General features: G+C 38.1%; 1 protein-coding gene across 1 annotated transcript in view; it reads left to right on the top strand.

Annotated features, from left to right (window-relative positions):
* Positions 1-20853, top strand: part of LOC145670497 (uncharacterized) — a 144444-nt gene that overhangs the window by 71916 nt on the left and 51675 nt on the right. Inside the window, exon 3 of the mRNA XM_081739229.1 lies at positions 357-433. Within this exon, the coding sequence (XP_081595355.1) occupies positions 357-433 (77 nt within the window). The remainder of the gene's footprint in view (positions 1-356; positions 434-20853) is intronic.

Here is a 20853-nt window from a genome sequence, read left to right as displayed (position 1 = left end):
TTTATTTATTTATTTATTTATTTATTTATTTATTTATTTTATTATTTTTTTTACCCTACCCGTTAGGGCGAGTTCCTAGCGGATATTCTCATTTTTTTCTATTTTCCCATGTTGATTTCCATCCATATATTTCCCAGTATCAACTATTTTGTCAATCATTTGCTAGCTATGATAACTGTATCATCTGTATACCTGATCTTGTTAATGAGTTGCCAGTTACGAGAAATCTTACTCTATTTGAAAATTTACATATATGAACAACTCAATTATATACAAAGCAGGAAACTCTATTTAAGTAAAACAATTTAAGGTAAGATTTGAACAAATATATATATATATACTTCTTTTTATTGCAGACACATCATCAAGTGTGGGCGGCTCCGAGGAGGTGCCGGGTGGCAGCACTCAATCAGACGAAAACATTTCCCAGGAGGTAAGATCTTGATTTCCAACATTAAAAGACAAAGCTGCAACTAAAAACTATGTCACACAGGGTAAAACACTTTTGTGTCATTTACCTCACGAATTCGGAGTACAATTGTTTCCAATTATTCTTAATTTTGTTTTTTCTACAGAGCAAATAGATTATATTATGATTATATGATTTGAAATGTGCTCCACCTGTTTAGTGGTGTTAACCCTTTCACTACCATTTTTTTCGGAGTGAGAAACATTAATATATGGTTACTTTAAGTTGTTTTCAAATATATATATATATATATATATATATATATATATATATATATATATATATATATATATATATATATATATATATATTAAACGTTTTTCGCTGTTTCGTTTCTCGACGTGGGAAGGGTCGGACATATATATATCCCACTGATATTTTTTACGGTGGACCTATATGTCCCAGTGGTAGTGGCATGAATGATCATCTTGTATTTTCAATTATAATACGTATATTGTTAGAAAAACAGTTGGGTCGTATTTATGATTACAAATAGCTTACATTTCGGCATTCTTTCCCAAATGACTGTACATGCAATCACTGCTTTATCACTAGCACATTGTTCCTCACTTTCATCTGTTCCATTATCACCACTTCACTTCCACTACTGTCTATTTGATAATGTTCATAAGAACTCTTTAAACCCTTTGCATGCTTCTCTTTACCAGTGGAACATCGATTCATAGCAATAATATGCGGTAAATTACCACGGGTCCTCTGAGAATGTATCGTGGGACACATATGTCCCAGTGGTAGTAAAATGGCTAAGGGGTCTGTAGAATGCGAACACGATTCCAACTTCATAAAATTTAATATATAAGAAACAAAGGTGCTCATTTGATTGAACCCTCATGCAACACAAACTTCAAAGTCTCACCTGATTCCTCTCATAAGTTGTTGTCTCTTAACTCAACTACGGTCAAACGTTTTGTACAATCTTCTTCCTTTACCTCAACTCGTACAATCTTCTCAACTCTCTCGCGAACTTCTAGCCTTGCAACCTCACATAAACGTTTACACCTTATTTCACCTAATCTAATCCTCTCGTGTATTCATTCACTCTAAATTCTCTCTATTTCTCGCAAACTTCTATAGTCTGTCACAAATGGGTTGGTCACTGAGGCATTATAATTTCTAAGACTTAACAGGTTATAACTGACTTCATATCATCCTCCAACATGTACTGAAATTTCTTTATAACAACTTTCTGCATCAAATCATTCTACCCATTATCCTTTCTGTTTGCTTACTTAACACGCTTTCCAAATATTTTTGGCTTTAGTTCTAAACTCTGTTAACGATCAAGTATTCACTCTTGGCCTATATCCTTCATTCTCAGGCAAAAGTCTATACCTAACCTTATCTCAACCTTCCTACTATTGTCTTCCCTTCATTTCATTTTAGTTCGACTCTTTAGAGAATTTTTACCATTTATCCTCGTCTATACTTCTATATCGCTTTCATCTCAACGCTCTCAGGTATCCTTATTTGTTTACCTCAACTTACTTTCTCTTTTCTACGAACTTCTACCCTTCCTCCTCACTGAAACTTCTATATCTTACCACACCAGGGGCGGATCCAGGAATGACTTCTGCGGGGCGGTGGGTTGTAATACTGCTACTTAGAGCTACTTTTAAGAGCTCCAAACTCTGGATTGGGTTTTATTTATATATAAAATAAGAAAGTTTCCTCTTCTGAGAGGACGATTACCCCGATCGACTCCCCCTGGATCCGCCCCTGTACCACACTGCATAAGTCTCAAGCGTATTCTTGTTCCTGCATCTCACCTTATCTCCTGAACTCATTTCCCTCATCCTCACGTAAAATTTCATAACGTCTCCTCATATCAAATCTCTCAAGTATTCTTGTTCCTTCAACTTATCTTCATTTATTTCTCTTCTACAGATCACGCCAACCAAACTTCTATACCCTTACCTCACGTTGTGTCAATCCTATTTCGTACTTTTTTTCCTTTATGTCAGCATATCTAATCTCTCTTGCACCTTCTACTCATCATCCTGACAGAAATTTCTGTGTGTTATCATTCATAGAAACATCTACAATGTATTCCTGTACATTTATACCTCCTTAACATCATTCTGCCAATTCCATCATCGCTCATGGAAACTTCTTTCACTCATCCTTACCTATTCGGATGCAAAATTTTGCTCCCCTCTCGCTTCATGTTCCCCGAGACCTTCCTCCTGTCACCTCATCTTACTCTGAAGTTTCTTTAAAGAAAACCTCTGAGGTTTCTTTTATGAAAATGTAATTCTTACAGAAAAATCTCTGGTCACCCGCTTCTTCTTTAAAAGCAATGCATTTATATTCAGAGATGGAGCTAGATGAAGAAAGATTGGCCGCTTTTATTTTTGACCAAAGTCTTAACATTTCCTATCTACTGTTCGAAAAAATGGGTCTTTAAAAGAAATGTAACTGGCCAGAATTTCTCGAACAAGATTGTACTATCAGATTAGGACTTTTGAAACATGAAGGATATGATGTAAAAATTTTGGATTTGCAAATAAAGAATTTTGAAATCTGAAGCACATGATGTAAAAATCCTGAATCTATTATTTCCCGATAAAGAATCTTAAGATCTGAACCATACGATATGAAACTCGGGATTCTCATTATCTGCAGATATGGAATTTTAAAGTCCGAAGTATATGATTTAAAAATCAGTGATTTTTATTATGTTCAGGTAGAAAATTCTACACCTTGAAGTTTATGATGTGTAAATCCAGGAATTCCATTATGTCCGGAACTGGATAACTGGTGCTATAGCTATCTTTAGGATGTAAACGTTTAAACTAGTAACTGACATGCAAATATATTTTACACTAAGTTAATACTCCTGTTTGCCGGTTTTCCTCGAATAAATGATTTTCCGCATATTTTATTTCATTCGCGTTTTGGTATTGGAAACAAAATAAATTTGGAATATTTACTAAAGTACTACTGAACAACAGTTATCTATGATTTTTATTTAAGAGGCCTAATCATAGCGAAATTAAAGTACCACTAATTTTAGTGATTATGAAATATCTTCAAATAGATAAAAGATAATCAAAATGTGGAACAAGAGCTCCCTAGATAATATTATTTTGCATGATATTCCGTTATCAAGAGTCACCTAGTAGTTTTCCGTTTGCAGCCATTTAGAAACGAAAACATAAATGTCGATTTTCTAAATGGCTGAAAATCGAAAGCAGATAAGTAAGTTGTGAGAACGGTATGTCATGTAAAATAATATTGCCTAGAGAGCTCTTGTTCCACTTTTCGATTATCTTTTATCTATTTGAAGATATCACATAATTACTGTAAAATTAGCGGTATTTTAATTTCGTCGTGATGTCGCCTCTTAGTGGTGTACAGCTTTAAAATAATCCACATTGAGGTATTTTGTTTTGCAATTTTCAAAGATCCAAGAAGACAAATATTATCTTTGTTGTTTCCTTCTTCTAGCACCTACACTGTAGGGCCTAATAATAGAAAAAGAAAACTAAAAATGAAATGTATAGGCTGAATGGAACAAGGAGTTGTTAGATTAACAGATGAGTCAAATGTTTCTGTACAACTTTCAAGGTCATTTGTCCGCGTAAATCATGTAAGGAGAGCTACGAAAACTGAACGAAGTTTCGTAACCAAAGAGGTCTGGGACATACGTTTAGGGTTACAATAGGTTAAATGTTGTGCAACCTGAAAGCTGAGAGTCTCCAATATCGTAAGCGATAAAATGCACCTCTGCTCAGTGAAAAACAAGTTAAACAAATATCTTAAAAGTGACACAAACTGCGACAGAAGCTTATGAACAATGAATCGACCCTCATTTTGAACGATAAGTATTATAGGGAGCTAGCTTGTTTACCAGCGGGGGCTGAGGTAAAGGGGAAAAAATTTCAACAATCTTTCTGCCTGACTCTTGCAATACTCCCTTACCCTCCTTCCATTGTCAGCGTTGCTAGGGTTAAAAATTTGTCACATGAATATCATTCTGAAGAGTTAGTGTGAGTTGGTTATTTGTTGTGTGCTGTTGTGGTTGCGGTTTTGTTGCTTATTATTCATTTGACAATGGCTTCACAGCGTAAGAGAGGGCAAACTATACACAGCGAAGCTAGAGAAGTAATAAGGAAGGCCATAGTGCTGTGCGACGAAGAAGCGAGGGAGAAAAAACTGAAGCATTTGTTATCACAGCCTAATTTGCGTGTGTCCACGTATACAGAGATCTTTGATAGGGATTGCATAATTGCATAAACTCTTTGAATTAAGTAAGTATTAGCTGAATTTTTTCATAACGCACTGGCAACCCTGCCCAGGACCGTCGAGTGACCGTTTCTTGGCGACGGGGTGGGGAACCTGCCAATCAACTCTGAATTCCTCAGCCTCGCATTAAAGCTAGCTCCCTATAATATGTTGGTTTTACAACGGATGACATGCTAGGGAACTCCAGATTGTGTACCCTTAGATTCAGCTTCAAATGATGTCACATTTCGGTCCACGAAAAAAAAAATCCCAAACGAGTCCTCGTCCTGGTAGCGATTCCGTCCAAGGGCACCTCAGAACCTTTGGATCATTTAGGATCCAGCCACCACTTCCGAAATGTAAGCAACCGTTTGTTTGAAAAAAAAAATATTTCCATTAATCAAGGATTACCACCAGGGCGACAAAATTATATTTTGGCCTGACCCTGCGAGCAACCATTATGTAAAGAAAACACTCGACTGGCTGACAAACGATAACATATGTTTCAAAGGAGGCCGACCCCTAAAAGTACCAAAAGCCAGGTATCTCGAAGATATTTTGGGAAATGTTGGTATGGTTTCCGAGGCCTTACCTGAACCTCAGTAGAGGCGTTGTATCCGGCCATGGATCAAAGCAATGGATTCTGTACATGAAGGAAATGGTCCGAGGGAAACTATGACAAATTCAGGATTATGGTGCCTTTTCCATTTTGTAATTTTATGTTCATGTCCACGCGATAAGCTAATCTTCATTTAGTGAGTTCGAGAAATAAAGATAAAATAACTCGATTTTTTTATTTGATGTTTTCCTGTTGGGTAAAATATTTACTTCATCCCAGTGGCGCAACTACGTTTTATGGGCCCTTGCTAGAAAATACTCAGGGCCCCCGCCTTCACAACATTTTTTGTGGAATTATCAGATAACATACTAAATAACCATACTTCCCTGTATCTGTGAATAATGAGTTAAATGTATGCTACTACTAGGCCTAAATATTCATAAATGGGAACCACTTTGTTATACATATAATTTCTTCAATAAGCTTCAGAATGGAAGATGCAGTCAGGGACTCAGTCTTCACGAAGAATAGCAGGAATTAATTGAATGGTTTCCTTCTTGCTTTCCTGTCAACAAAATCCTTTACTAACTCCGGTACATCCATTTCTTCAGCTTTGTCCGCATTTATTGCCAGCACTACTAGACTATTACTTAATCTATTTTGGCCCATTGCGCTTCTCACATAGTTTTTTTATTATTATTAATTTCAATTTTGAAATGAAATCTTTGAGTTTTACGTCCCACGGTTATGCCGGTTAGACTAAAGGAGACGGTGATGATGAGAGATGAGTGAAATGGTGGAATGAAGAAAGTGGGAGGAAACGGGAGAACCCCGAGAAAACCCACGAGCACGGTGTTTGTAAACCACAAAGTTCACTTGGCGGGGGCTGGGATCGAACCCGGGACCCCAAGCACCAGAGGTGAACGCTCTACCAGTGAGCCACCGCCCCCCCCCAATTTCAATTTTGAGAACGACCTGACAGAGGCAGGGAGCATCAAAAACTACAAATACGCGGTAATAAGTTCTGAAAAAGGGGAGGGTGGAAAAACGTTGCCCAATAATACAAAACTGAAAAGCATGCTGATTCGACCTTATTAGGAGGCTATGGTAAAGGACTCCGTTGGAAGTGTCCGGCTCCTCCGCATTGTAAGGTTTCGTGCTATAGTAGTTACGCCCCTGCTTCATCCGCTATCGGCATCCGATGGTACAATTTGTACCATACGGGTGTTTCATGGTACATTGCGTTATAACTCTCATACTTGAGCTTTTTCGTCCGTTTTTGTTTTTTGTTCTTTTTTTGTTTTTGATTTTCAAGTCCAGAGGCATTGTAGAAGACCTTACGTATGGTTTCACACCTTCCTGCGTCGAGACATAGGAGGTGATGACATCATAATTCTAAAATATATATTTTCTTTTATTAAGCCTATGTTCATTATTTTTTTGGCGGGCTTATTTTTGCACGTAGAAGATTGAAATTTTGCACAAACATTCAGTCCACCGAGTAGTATTTACCAGATTTTTTTCAGATTTCTGCGTTAAAACCAGAGATGGTCATTTTTCCTAACCCTCCCTCACCCTCACCCTCAATTGACGCCCCTCACCCTCACCCTTCATCACACTCACCCTCCATTCACGCCCTCCCCTCCCTCCCTCATACTCACCCTACATTATTGACGCCCTCACACTCACCCTCCATTGACGCCCTCCCCTCACCCTCCTTTACACTCACCCTCCATTGACGTCCTCACACTCACCCTCCATTGACGCCCTCACACTCACCCTCCCTCAAACTCACTCTCCCTCACAGTCACCCTCCATTGACGCCCTCACACTCACCCTCTCTCACACTCACCCTCCATGGACGCCCTCACACTCACCCTCCCTCACACTTACCCTCAATTACTTTATCGCCCTCACCCTCCAACGCCCTCACCCTCAACTACTAAAATGAGGGTGAGGTGAGGGTGAGGGCGGCCCTCATGAGGGCAAAATGAGGGAGGATGACCATCTCTGGTTAAAACAAGGGGTCCAGAGGGGCTGAAAGTTGAAAAAAGGGATATTTAGACCAAAGAATCCCTTTTTCGGAATTTTCCCGCCTTAGATACATGATGGAGACATGTGAATGGTACTGCCTGAAAGGCAGTTCTATTCTGAAGAGAATGATTGGCGGATTATAGTCCTAGGGTAAATAGAGATGTCTCAGGAAATTTTTTACTTGAGATCATGGTGTTTTGCGGTAATTTGGGGCATTGTGGGGATTCTTGATAAAATTTCTCCCGCCCTTAGTATTCAAGACAGAAACTTGAAATTTGGCATACACATTTATCAGATTTTTTTGAGATCTCTACGTTCACACAGGGCCGTTCCAGAGGGGCCCAAAGTGTGAAAAAAATTTCTCCCCGAAATTTTCCCTTTGACATCACTTTTCCCTCTTCTGGTAGGCCCTATATGGTATGAGCATGCAAGTGGTACCATTTGAAAGCCAGCTCAATTCTGAAGAGAATGAGGTACGAACCATGATCCTAGGATAAATAGTGACGATACAGTAGCTGCTTGACTGAAAGTCTAAAAAATATCCCAAAAACCCAGGATGCCGAAAGGGATATTCATGGTTTATTTATTTATTTATTGCAAAACACAACGGATTGATGAACACAATTATAATATCAGTAACATAAAGAATGCTTAAGTGTATAAACAGTATTTAAGAACTTACCATATTTAAAGTATTGTCTATAGTATTACATGCATCCACTCTGTAATTTGTTATCATGTTAACATTGACATTTAAGTCAATCATAGTTTCCGGTAATCTGCTGTACGTTCCACTAGTGAATTTATTTTAGCGTTTATGTGCGATTTGTCACAATAAGAAAAAAGTTATATTTCAGGTCGGGTTATATGAGTGTTATTTTGTTGAACATCCGATAATTCACCAGACAAAAACCACGTTCCATGACGAAGCAGATATAAGACAGCACTGTTCATCAGACATCGTCCATCCCAATAATCGTTAGCACTGACCACTATACTATAAAGGTAACCAAGATAGTTCTTTCGCTTTTTCACCCACCACCTTCGAACATCGATGTGTCACCTAAGACGTACCTGGAAGATCAAATATGGTCCCCATCACCATCGACGACCTTCTGCCAACGTTCTCGAAGGCCATGGATTAAATCATGGTGGAACTTGATGGGGCGTGAAGAGAAGAAGGTATCAAGTGCATTTTCCACCTCTACTAGGGATTTCAATTGGAATCCTCTAAGGTGATTGTCCAAGGAATGGAACAGGTAATTATCGGACAGTGCAATGTCCTGGAAGTATGGCGGATGCAATAGTGTTTCCCATCCAAGGCGTAGAATGGTGACCGGGTCATTCTAGTCACGTGGGGATTAGTGTTGTCCTCTAACAAGAGGATCACTTTGCAATTCAGAAGTGCTGACTCCAGAATTTTAAGTTTTCTTTGAACACGGCACAACTGTTGACAGTACACAGTTACATTGATGGTCTGACCAGCTGGCACCAGTTCCCGATGCTCAATGCCGTGAGCAGTCTACCAAACACACAGGAGGACCTTCTCCTGGCGCAGTGCTGGTTTCGACTGTTTTGGAACCGGTTCATGGGATGTTAACCAATGAAGACGGCTTCGTGGAGCTTCGTACAGGACCCACTTCTTACTACATGTCAACATCCTGTACAGAAATGTATCCTTTCTCAGATGAGGCAGCAAAGAAACTGATGTCTCTGCTCGCGTTGCCTTCTGGCCCGGAGTCAAATCATGTGGGACCCATTGACCCAACTTGTAGTGCTTTCCAAGTTGATGAAGGTGCTGTCGAATAGTTTCTCCACTCACACTGAATTGTAGTCCCAGTTCCTCACATGTCTGGCCACTGTTCGCCTCAATTGCTGTCTACAGATCTTCATTTTGTACTTGTGTTGATCTTCCGGCACGTGTTGCGTCTTCGAGTGTTTCGTCACCGTCCTTAAACTTGTTAAAGCACCGCTGCACTGTCCGCGTACTCACGGGAATGCGGCGTAGGATCGAAACTGCGTAGCATCGAAACTGCGTACGATCGAAAAATTCAGCTCAAAACCTGTTTCGATCCTACGCAGTTTCGATCGTACGCAGTTTCGACGCTACGCAGTTTCGACGCTACGCAGTTTCGACCGTACGCAGTTTCGATCCTACGCAGTTGCCCTGAAATAATTTAAGTTTTAATCATGCGCTCAAAAAATATATATTTTTTTTCTCTCTCTTTAATTTGTTTAACCTGTGCAGCTATAAATTAGGGTTATATTCATGGACTCCACACGACCTAAACTGCGTAGGATCGAAACTGCGTAGCGTCGAAACTGCGTAGGATCGAAACTGCGTACGGTCGAAACTGCGTAGCGTCGAAACTGCGTACGATCGAAACTGCGTAGCGTCGAAACTGCGTAGGATCGAAACTGCGTAGGATCCACACTGCAGGTAGGATGGACAAGTTACAGGCGTATGGATTGAGAATCAATTATGATTTGTAATGATGACTATGTCAGAAGTGTAGGCCTAATACTAACTTTGAAACAGCTTCGACGGAATATAATGTAAAATAGTTATGTAATATGAAGAATTTAAAGTAATGAAGAATATGATGTATAATGAATATTGAAGGATAATAATAATAATAATGTTTAACGAATATTTCGATTGTAAAGATATTATTTCTAAAGGCTATCAGAAAGTTAGAGAAACAAAAGTCAGATAAAGATTCATATGCTGTTCTGTGTGTACTTGTCTGCGTAATATGAATGAAAATTTATATGATTTTATGTACAGCTTAACGACCTAATCACCAGTTATTCATATGTATGTCAACAACGTTACAATATTGTACTTCGCTTTGGGAGTTTCTCATTTGTACGCTGAACCTCAAATCGATTTATAATTGGAACACGTACCCGTGGGGGTAGGAGCATTTCAATGTATTCCGTTACATTTCACAAAAATATTTTTAACCGTAAAAGATTCGAAATTAAACTACTATTCAAATAGAGAATAAAATTACGAAAGTTTACAACTATTACTGGAAATCAATGCTGTCATCCATTTTGAACATTTTAAAAGAACATAGTTTCTAATGTATTGAAATTTCATTTCTTATGAATAGTTTGAAACGTTGTAAATAGTTGTAAAGAACCTGCAGAAAATTCGTCAAAATCCTCCTACAATGGGGAAGCCGTGTTAGACATGGAGTTAGTGGATGCAGATGGTGGCATTGGAAAAGTCCGGGTCTCCCGAGCACAGTGGTGATATCAGAAACCGGGCCCCAGCCATGAGGCTCCAGAAAAATGGGGTCCCGAAGTTTTGGGCGCGGGTTCTTTCTATACGCCTATTAAACATGGAATTGTATGTGGGTGGGTGGTGAAGTTTTTAAATGTTCGGGTCGTCTGAGCACAGTGTTAACGTCAGAAATTGGGCCCTTGTCTCAAAGGTCCAAAAATGGTGTCCCGAAATTTTGAGCTTGGCTTCATTATATTTTTCTTTTAAGCATGGAGTTATTGGATACATATTGTGGTGTTGGAAAGCTCCGGGACCTGAGACTCCAGAAATGAGATCCCAAAAGTTTGGGTTCAGGTCTCTTTTATTTGCCTATTTAACATGGTGTTGTACTATAGTGTTAGCGTTTGAAAGGTCGGGGTCGATTAACGAAAGCGGTAATGTCAGAAATTGGGCCCTGGCCTCGAAGCTCCAGAAAATGTGGTTCCGAAATGTTGGGCTTGAGTCCACTCTATTTCTCGTTTCAGCATGGAGTTGTTGCATACAGATGGTGACGTTGGAAAGATCCGATTCCCCTCAGCACAGTGGTGGTCAGGAACCGGGCCCCCAACATGGGGCCCCAGAAATGGAGTCCCAATGTTTTGGGCATGAGCCCCTTCTATACGCCTATTAAACATGAATTGTTGTACGAAGGTGAAAAACTTGTATCTTCGTAAAAAAAAAAAAAAAAAAAAAAAAAAAAAACTTGTATCTTCCTTATAATTATTAGATAATAATCTCAGCTCCTAAACACGTATAAAAGATACCGAAGTTATATTTCAGCAAAAAACAATTACCATAAAACATCTCTTTGCATGTGTAATGACTGAAATGTATTATACTTTGCTTCCCTCCCAAATAAATAAATAAATAAATAAACGATTACAGTCGATAAGCGTAAATCTGGCAGAACCTATTTTCCGAAATCTAAAACAAATCACGCAGATTGTTTATTGCTTGTTCGCGATTGTCCACATCACATTTTCGGTTTTTCATTGTATGCAATTAACTATACCATAACAGAAATTCCCGCTACGAACAAATTACACGTTAGGTCAGCGTTTCCCAACCTTTTTCAACTTGCGGCACACTACGGGTGTACTTGGATTCTCGCGGCACACTTATAGGCATTATTATTTGTAAATATAAAACCCAGTGGTATTTTTTCTGTGATTATTGATCTCCTCACAGAGAAGGGAGCTCATGTGATTCGGATTCCACGTTAATCAGTAGGTCCACGTCTCATATAGCCTCGCTGCTGAACGGGACGCTAAACTACAATCACCTCACCTCACCTCCTCACAGAGAAGAAAGCTATTTCACTGGTTTTTCCCCCTTGGTAAATCATTATGCTTATTTTTCATTCTAAATAGAAATAGAAAACAATTGCAATGAAATATTGGACTCAGGTTTTCAAAAATACGCTTTCTGTACCTGTACTTTTTTCAACATTAGAAATATACAGAACAGTAACCCGGTATCAAACTTAAAATTGTAGATTCATAGTGGAGGTTCACAGTAATGTGAAATACAAATATACATTTTTCCCTACGTTTTGCAATTTGATTGCTATAAAATTAATAATTTTGTTTCGATTTCTCGCGGCACACCAGCGGTCCATTCACGGCACACCAGTGTGCCGCGGCACACCGGTTGGGAAACGCTGCGTTAGGTATACGCCTATGTGTCTCGTCTCGAGGACTTCCGGGCCGCAGTGGCTTAGTGGCAGAGGGTTCACACATGCTGCGGGGCCCTGGTTCTATACCAACTTGCGCAAAGTGGGGTTTGTGGTGAACAAACACCGTGTGTGAGGGTTTTCTTGGAGTTTCCCTTTCCCACAACTCTTTCATTTCACCATTCCATTTATTCTCATCATCTGCGTCTCCTTTAGTCTACCCAGGATGACAGTCGGACAAAACTTAAAGATTGCATTTTCATTTTCACATTTGGAGACCCTGTATCTGTGTTCCTTGAGTGCCCCAAATGCTAAATAATAATGGGTTGGAAGGCCCATGAAGTTTAGTACCTGGTACACTCATTATCTCAACTTGCCCAAAAAGTTAAGGGCTCACGTTAAGTTAACGCCCCAAAACTTTGATTTTCACACCTTATTAACTATATTGGCCCAAAAGATGAAATTTGTTAGCCCATCGATCTTTATCTCGACTAGCCCAGAAAGTTGGGAGGCTCTGGTGAAGTTAGCCCCCAAATTTTCGGCGCCTATATCACATTAACTATGGGAGAACGAAAGCTGAAATTTGGTAGCCTATCCAGCCCGTAGACAGTACTATGTAGGCCATTCATTCTCTGGACCAGCCCAGAAACTTTGGGGGGGGGGGGGCTCACGTTAAATTAGAGCCCGAAATCTTTGGCGCGCATATCTCATTAACCCTTTCGGGACAAAATCGATTTTGGGGTTTTTGGTAGACTTTCAGTTAATGATTTATTGCCCAAACACTGTTATCCCGATTGATATCGTTTACGTCTTGTATTTTAGAAGAGGGACATGGCTATTTTTGGTGTAAGTTAGATTGCAGTGTTGCTAACGGGAGGGATTATTGAAAAAATGTAGGAGTGAAATTTAAAAAAAAAATCCCTAGCCGAATTTCATGATTTTTTCTAGCTGGGAACACCGAAGCCACAGGGGTTCAAGTCACCTAAAAAGAATTTTCTGGTATGTTGACAAGGTACATTAAAAACGTGAAGTCGCTGGCTGCCATACAAAGAGAGAAAGAAAAAAACTCTCTCATAATACACATCAAATTTTGGCACTTCTTACGCGTCAGAAGCAAAAATCAGCATACATGGTGGTTCACCGTCTTCCCTAATTATTCAATCGTGCTCCTCTATGGTGCGTTTTGTAGGCCAAGAATGATTCCAGACAGTTGTACGTTGGTTTGAATATAGCCAAGGACACTGAAATAATAGGGGGGAAAGGATAAACTTCCCAAATTTTTTACAAACAATTACAATTAACATTTTCTGTAGCTGGCAACATTGCTACCACTCAGAAGCAAACAATTTTAAAGTAATCTTTGGCCCACCAATAATATATTCAGCTAGTATCATGATGATATCTCTCAAATTAAGCATGTAATTTTAAAAAGTATATCATTTTTCCTAGAAAGTCACTATTATCCTTAAAATTATGTAATATGGTATACTGTAAGACCGGAATTGTAGTGTCCCCAATTATCCAAGTGAAACTTTTTATAGTGCGTTGTGTAAGTCAAGGATGAGGCTTCCAGAATCTGGTATGTTCGTTCCAATGTAGCCAATAGAAGAGAAGGAAATAAGAGGCAAATTTTAGAAGGGAAAAAAGGAAATTTTTACCAAAAAAAGTCTGGAAATAAATAGTTCTATGGCTGGAAATACTGCTAAGAGACAGATGCAACTATCTTCAAATAAACCTTAGCCCACCACTAATATATCCTGAAAGTATCATGTCGATATTGAATAAACGAAGCTAGTAATTAAAAATTAATAGATTATGGTAAATATAAAAGTGAGAAAAATCAAGGATTAGAACCTTAATACGAAAATGAAATGAAATGAAATATTTTAGTTTCACGTCCTACGGTTATGCCGGTTAGGCTAAAGTAGACGCTGATGATGAGAAATGAATGAAATGGTGGAATGAAAAAAGTGGAAGGAAACGGGAGAACCCCGATAAAACCCACACACACGATGTTTAGAACCTAAATACGAATTTATGGTGCGCCTCCTAATTACGCAATTGCAACGATCTGTGCCCAAGTTTGTTCAGTAAGGACCGATGTTTGACTGACGTAGTTCACTTGCGCTCGGACGTATAGGTACGGAATTATAAACATAAACTTCGAAAATTGACAAATCTGAAAATACTTTATCTTCGCATTGAATTTGGACCCCTCCTCCAAAGTAAGTTCATGCGTATGGTACGTACCACCATACTACGATTTTTAATTTCAGTAAAAATCCCTTTGTTTTCTTGCCCCCAGGATAACTATATACTCTGCCAGTTAATATGTTTAAAACATTTGGAGTGATGTATCGTCATGTGTATAGATTAACCTCTTGCACACAGAGAATGTTTCTTTTCCAAGATTTAAATAAAACTGAAATGTTTTCCATTTCCATACAGAATTCAATTCACCTAAGATGTCCAAAGTTCACCTAAGATGTCCAAAATTCAATTCACCTAAGATGTCCACAACAATTTCTATGGAGGTAGTTGGAGAATACTTTATATCATAGGCCCGTAGTTAAACTCCCTCTATAAAAATTGTTGTGGAAGCACCTCAGGATTCTGACATACGCATTTTTGGATAGGGCACATACTAGTTCCTAAGTTAAGTCTTGACCCGACTGCGGTAGGTCCCATAGTTTTGGAGCTATGGACCTTTAAAATTCCTTTTTTCATGTTTTTGGCAGCCTATAACACGTAAACCGTCGCTTGTAGAGGGATAAATTCTTAAGGTCTTTTGAATTTGGCTAATCAGAGTGCTCCTTCAACCCGCGTATATTCGACGATAACCGTTCGGGATAAAATCTGCTCGCCATGTAGACCTAATTTTATTACAAAATGACGACTGTCTATTTACTTTATTTTGTAGTTCTTCCATATTCACTTTCAAATGATCGGCGCCAGTTGCCATCTAATAAAGTTGATGCGTTTGTTGCTTCTAGTACACAACCGCTTTGAAAAAGAAGCAATAAATGCATCAAATGTGGGAGATGAATTTAGAACACCAAAATGGTACATGCCTAGCACATCTTGTGCTGTTAGGGTTTCTTCAGAAACATTTTGTAAAACAATTGAAAACACATCGCGCGGTTTGTATTTTGAAATTTTGCGTATACTTGGATTTGTTTAAGTATTTCTTTCTACTGTGTTTGCCTGTAGCTTCAGTTCATAAGCCTTTATAATTAGATACCCAACATATATGGCAATCACGCAGAAAACAACACCGAAGATTCTACACTTGTGTTAACACACAGGCTGTGTGTCATTTCAACTAGCGGCATTTGACACACAACTCCAAACGGAGAGTGAGTTGTTCTAACCACTTGTTTGTGTTATATTTTAACACAATCGTGCTAACACATAGGCATGTCGTTGAAATAATACAACGATTTTTTACAGTATAGGCACTTCCAGTAGAACTACAAGGATTAAATTTGGCAAAGTTTTTAGCCTCCTGGGACTATATAGAAAATTTCCAAAAGTGAATATTTTCCATTTTTAGCAGCTTTAAAGAGACAAAAAACTGTGTAATTTAAATAGACTTTTTGGATGTACAAAATCTCATATTTTAGGTACCGTAATTGAAATCGGAATAAAAACTAGGAATTTTGGTATTTTAGTAGGTTTATGAGGCGCGAGGCCGTAGGATGAGAAATTTTGTATCTGGCGACAAATTCCCACCTACTTAAAACTAAACTGATTATATAAACATTCAATTTTGCCAATTGCCAAGTTCATAAAGAAATTGAAAATCACAGCAACTGGGTAAGTAAGAAAATGCTAATCCAAATGTCAATTGAAAGAAACGGAAGTCTTTTAAGTAAATATTGGCAGCAACGCATTCTAATTTTCCAACTTGGTCAAAAGTTAGCAGGGTTGGAAAAAATACAGTTTTTTTAAAAAAAAAAAAGAACAAAACGCGTGTTTAAAACATGAAAAAAGGGTTTAAAATGTTTTAAAGATGTTTTTAAAAACACACAAAAAAGTAAAAGTACATGTTTTAAACATTTTGAACAGTTTAAAATATTATTTTAAACATATTTCAAAATCGTGTAATCACGTATTTATTAAGACTTTTTGCTCTTTCAACCGATCTTTTCATTTATTTTATTCTCTTTAAGACTACACAGTGTTGGGTACAGAACATTTCCGTATAGATTAGTAATTTTCAACTTATTTCATATAACGACCCCTTTTATTACACCCTCTTGCCAGTGACTCTCATACAGTAAGTATTTTCTTGGATATAGTAAGCTTTTAAGGTAGATTTTAAAATTTACCAACTATAGAGGTTTCACACAATCTATCAATATACATGGCAAAACAAAAGTCCTCACCATCCTTGTGCGTTGACAACGGGTTGAGGGAGAATGATGAATCTTGGAAGTGGTCTGACACATCAGATGGTGCTATCAAGCATCATGGCGAACATCTGTGCTTAGTATTCGAAATTTCAAATGCAAATGGTGTCATGTTACATGAGGGCTAGAATTTTACCAGAAATGCTGTTGTGCGGTTATTTTAACCATAAAGAAAATCATTTCGAGTTACCGCTTCTAAAAGTTTTGTAGTTATGCCTTTAGGGGCTAAGCTAGCGTTTCGTGGAGGCGGGTGAGATTTTTGTTGCAAAATTTGATTACTACTTCATAACACTGGTGCTAATAAAATTATTTTATAATAATAGGGCTACGTTTTCGAAAAGTAATGTTTGAAGCACACTTCATATTGTGCTAACTTTATATTTTCTGCAAGTCTATGTAATTGGTTGTTTTTTGAGTCAAAAATTTATTGACGAAAGGTAATATTTGGGGCGTTCAGAGTACAATAGATCCAAATCCATTTTCAATAAACTTCAGTTTTCCTCAGCAAATGAATTCTATTTCAAAAAATAATACTTCGCAGTCAAGAATCCAAAACAAATGTAACTAAAACCATGCGAAAAGGCGTGGGATAGTTTCATATGACAGCCGCTAGTAAGGGCGTCAGTGGAACAGGAGGGCAACCACCCTCATCCGCACCCTACATTTCAGATTTTGGGGACGGTAAGACAGTTTTAGAAATCTTTTGATAAGCAAAGTCCAACAGAATAAGCCTGAGGTAATTACACCGAATAAATACGAAGAACATACAGATGATTAAAACTGGGAAGTTGCTTAGGTCCAATTTCCTGAATTTTAAGCAGGCCCGAAACTCGAAAGTAGAGCCACCTTTGAAATCCTTGGGTAAAAAAATTATACAAGAAAGCAATATAGGCCTATAGCTCCTTACGGCCAATGATCAAAATCCGTATTTATTCGGTGCAAGAACTTCAATTTTTAAATGTTGGACTTTGCTAAGCAAAATGTTTCTAAATCTGCATTACTGCCCCAAAAATCTGAAATTCAGGGTAGAAGGCGGATGATTTCTAAACGAACGCCCCTATCTAGCGGCAATCATACAAAATTCTAGATTCCTTTTTTTCAGGTAGTTTTTCTTTCTTTCATCTCGGATTCGTGGTTGTGAAAATATGACATTTTACGTCGATGTATTCTTTTGGACACATTCTGCATTTATGTAACGTAATTATGCATCATTGACTATGACATTCGGAGCTTGACTTGTTAATCATTCCAACGCTGCAACATACACAATACAAGTATAATGTTAATATCTTAAATGTATGAGCAAGGAGGGGGAAGGGAAAATTAGCTCTCCTCCCCATTCCGTCAACGCCCTTGTCTAGCGGTTGTCCTATGAAACTCTAGTCCACACGCTTTCCCGTGGTTTTTGTTTCATTTATTTCATACCCTATGCTACGAAGATATTACGTTTGCTGAGCAAAAGTGAACCTTTCTGAAAATGAACTTGGGTCCCTTGTGCTCTAAATGTTGAGTTGAAGCCAAATTTATCCTGCAACCCAAGTTTGTTCGAAACATATAAAATTAGTTTGTTTAGTTTGATTGATTACATCTTGCATCAGTAGCAAGGCTATATTAGACAGGGCTTTTTGTTTAAAGTGGGATCTGACCCACTAATTTTGAAATTTTACGTGGGATCGCAGTCAAAATCTATACAGCAAATTCCGACGCCTCGTGTCTCTATCCTCAAAAATTAATGTTAAAAGACTGAATATTGCACCCTGTAGCGTGGTACATACATACAAACAAACAAATTGAGATCAAATTGTCCCAGACCTTGACGTTCAGCACTAACGTTATAATAAGTATCACACTTGGTTAGTTACGTGATCGACTGCCATACCTTGCGTTTCTCACCTGGTCTCTTCATACAAGCTATGCCAAGTTGTAAAGTTTCAAAGAAAATTTAGAACTGTGGTGGGGAAGAGGTACGAAATAAAATTTTCATAATATAATGAAAAAGATATTGTTGATACAAAATTAGTTGTTACCTGAAGTTTCCAGTTGCATCTCAGCCACACCACTGACGTTAGATTCATCAGAAGCAATTTTCGGATCAACATTTTTACCATTTGTTTGGGTTTCCATTTTTACCAAGCATTGCATTTTTTATAATGATTTTCGTTCTTGGAACTAAACCACCCATTTCTTTCTTACACGTTTTGTGACAAACTCGTTTGATCGTTTACTTACCTGATTGAATTTGAGTTACTCTAATAAATTTGTATCAAATCATGTTCTTCTTTTCTTCACGCATAATCCATGTTAAACGATTCCATGTTGTACGGAGACAGAACTAACATGTACTGTACAAACGAATGCTTGCGATATTTTAATTTCAGAACCTCAACGTCGCAATGAATACAACACAACAGTTTGTTTCCGTGATAATTATTTTATTTATTTTTTAATATCAGTTCTATAAGTAGTCCAACCTTCGACTACGACACTTTCTCGCAAGTTAACTGAGAAGCATTTAAACAATACAATATACGTTAAAAATAAGGGGGAAAAGAGACAAAATAAATTGTAGATCCCCACATTGACCTGCTGTAGCCACGAGAAATCAAACCATTCACATGGGAAGAAAATAGTCTTCTGATTGGGGAGCACTTTTGGACAGTTCTCTTGCTCTGGAAGATTTCTTTTTTTTTACGAACATAAAATAAAATGCAAATAAACATATGTTTAAGACAAGTCTTCAAAATAAACGTGTTTAAAACAAAATGTTTAAAACATAAACAAAATTTGTTTTAAACAAAATCAATTGTTAAAAAAAAGTTTTAATCATTTGTTTTAAATATTTTGTTTTAAACAAAACAACCCTGGAAGTTAGTAAATTTGGGACGAAGCCCAAACTAGCAAAAACTTGAACTAATTACATGAACCTTCGATTGTGCCACCTGCAAAGTCTATAAAAGAAGTGACAATTCACAGCAACTAGGTAACTAAGAAAATGTTAAGCTAAGTCAATTGAACTTAACGGCAATCTTCTGAACAAGGAATTTGCCAACTTGATCAGAAGTAGTGGCTTTTGGGGGGAGGATTCTCCTTTCTCCCTGCTGAGACAAGACTTAGCTTTTTTGGTCCTCCTGAATAAGTCATAGTCCCCCAAGAAAAACTTCCTGGGTACACCCCTGTATGATTATTTAATTATATTTGTCACTATTTTATTTCTCAGTTTCGTATCTATGCACTTTCGATCGTACGCAGTTTCGACCGTACGCAGTTTCGATCCTACGCAGTTTCGACGCTACGCAGTTTCGATCGTACGCAGTTTCGACGCTACGCAGTTTCGACCGTACGCAGTTTCGATCCTACGCAGTTTCGACGCTACGCAGTTTCGGTCGTATACAGTTTTGATCCTACTCCGATTTTTCCCTATATAACTTCAAAAAAATACTATTACTTAATATTCTGTGATTATAAAATAATTGTTTTTTTATTGTTCGATCATAAGACCTTATCTGTTTTCGATCCTACGCCGGTTTTAGTTTCGATCGTACGCAGTTTCGATCGTACGCAGTTTCGATCGTACGCAGTTTCGGTCGTACGCAGTTTCGGTCGTACGCAGTTTCGATCGTACGCAGTTTCGATGCTACGCAGTTTCGATCCTACGCATGTAACCCGTACTCACGACACCCTCACCAAAGGCATGGCATATCTTCCTCTCCGCTGCAACGGTGTTTGACCTCAGTTTGAACTCGTACATCATACACGCCCTTATGACGCTCTGTGGAGGTCCCTTGTTTTTTCTGTCCTTAGACAAGTTCACGATGTAACTGAACTGCCACAACTAGGTAGTATGTTGGATATTTCCACATCAACAACTAACCTTCGTCTTATCTCCATTCGCATTCAACTCACTGTGTGAGGTCCAATTGCCCACAGTCCTCCACAATAAGCGACAGAACTTCCTTGGTTACTGTTATACATTCTTATTCTATGCTATACTACATTCTTACTCTATGCTATACTATATTCTTACTTTATGCTATACTACATCCTTACTCTATGCTATACTACTTCCTTACTTTATGCTATACTACATCCTTAATCTATGCTATATTACATCCTTACTCTATGCTATACTACTTCCTTACTTTATGCTATACTACATCCTTAATCTATGCTATACTACTTCCTTACTCTATG

This window comes from Thermobia domestica, chromosome 14, assembly GCF_964235325.1.
Source record: "Thermobia domestica chromosome 14, izTheDome1.hap1.1, whole genome shotgun sequence".
Lineage (NCBI taxonomy): Eukaryota > Metazoa > Arthropoda > Insecta > Zygentoma > Lepismatidae > Thermobia > Thermobia domestica.
The sequence above is the reverse complement of the archived record's forward strand: the minus strand, read 5'-3'. Positions and strand labels throughout refer to the sequence as shown.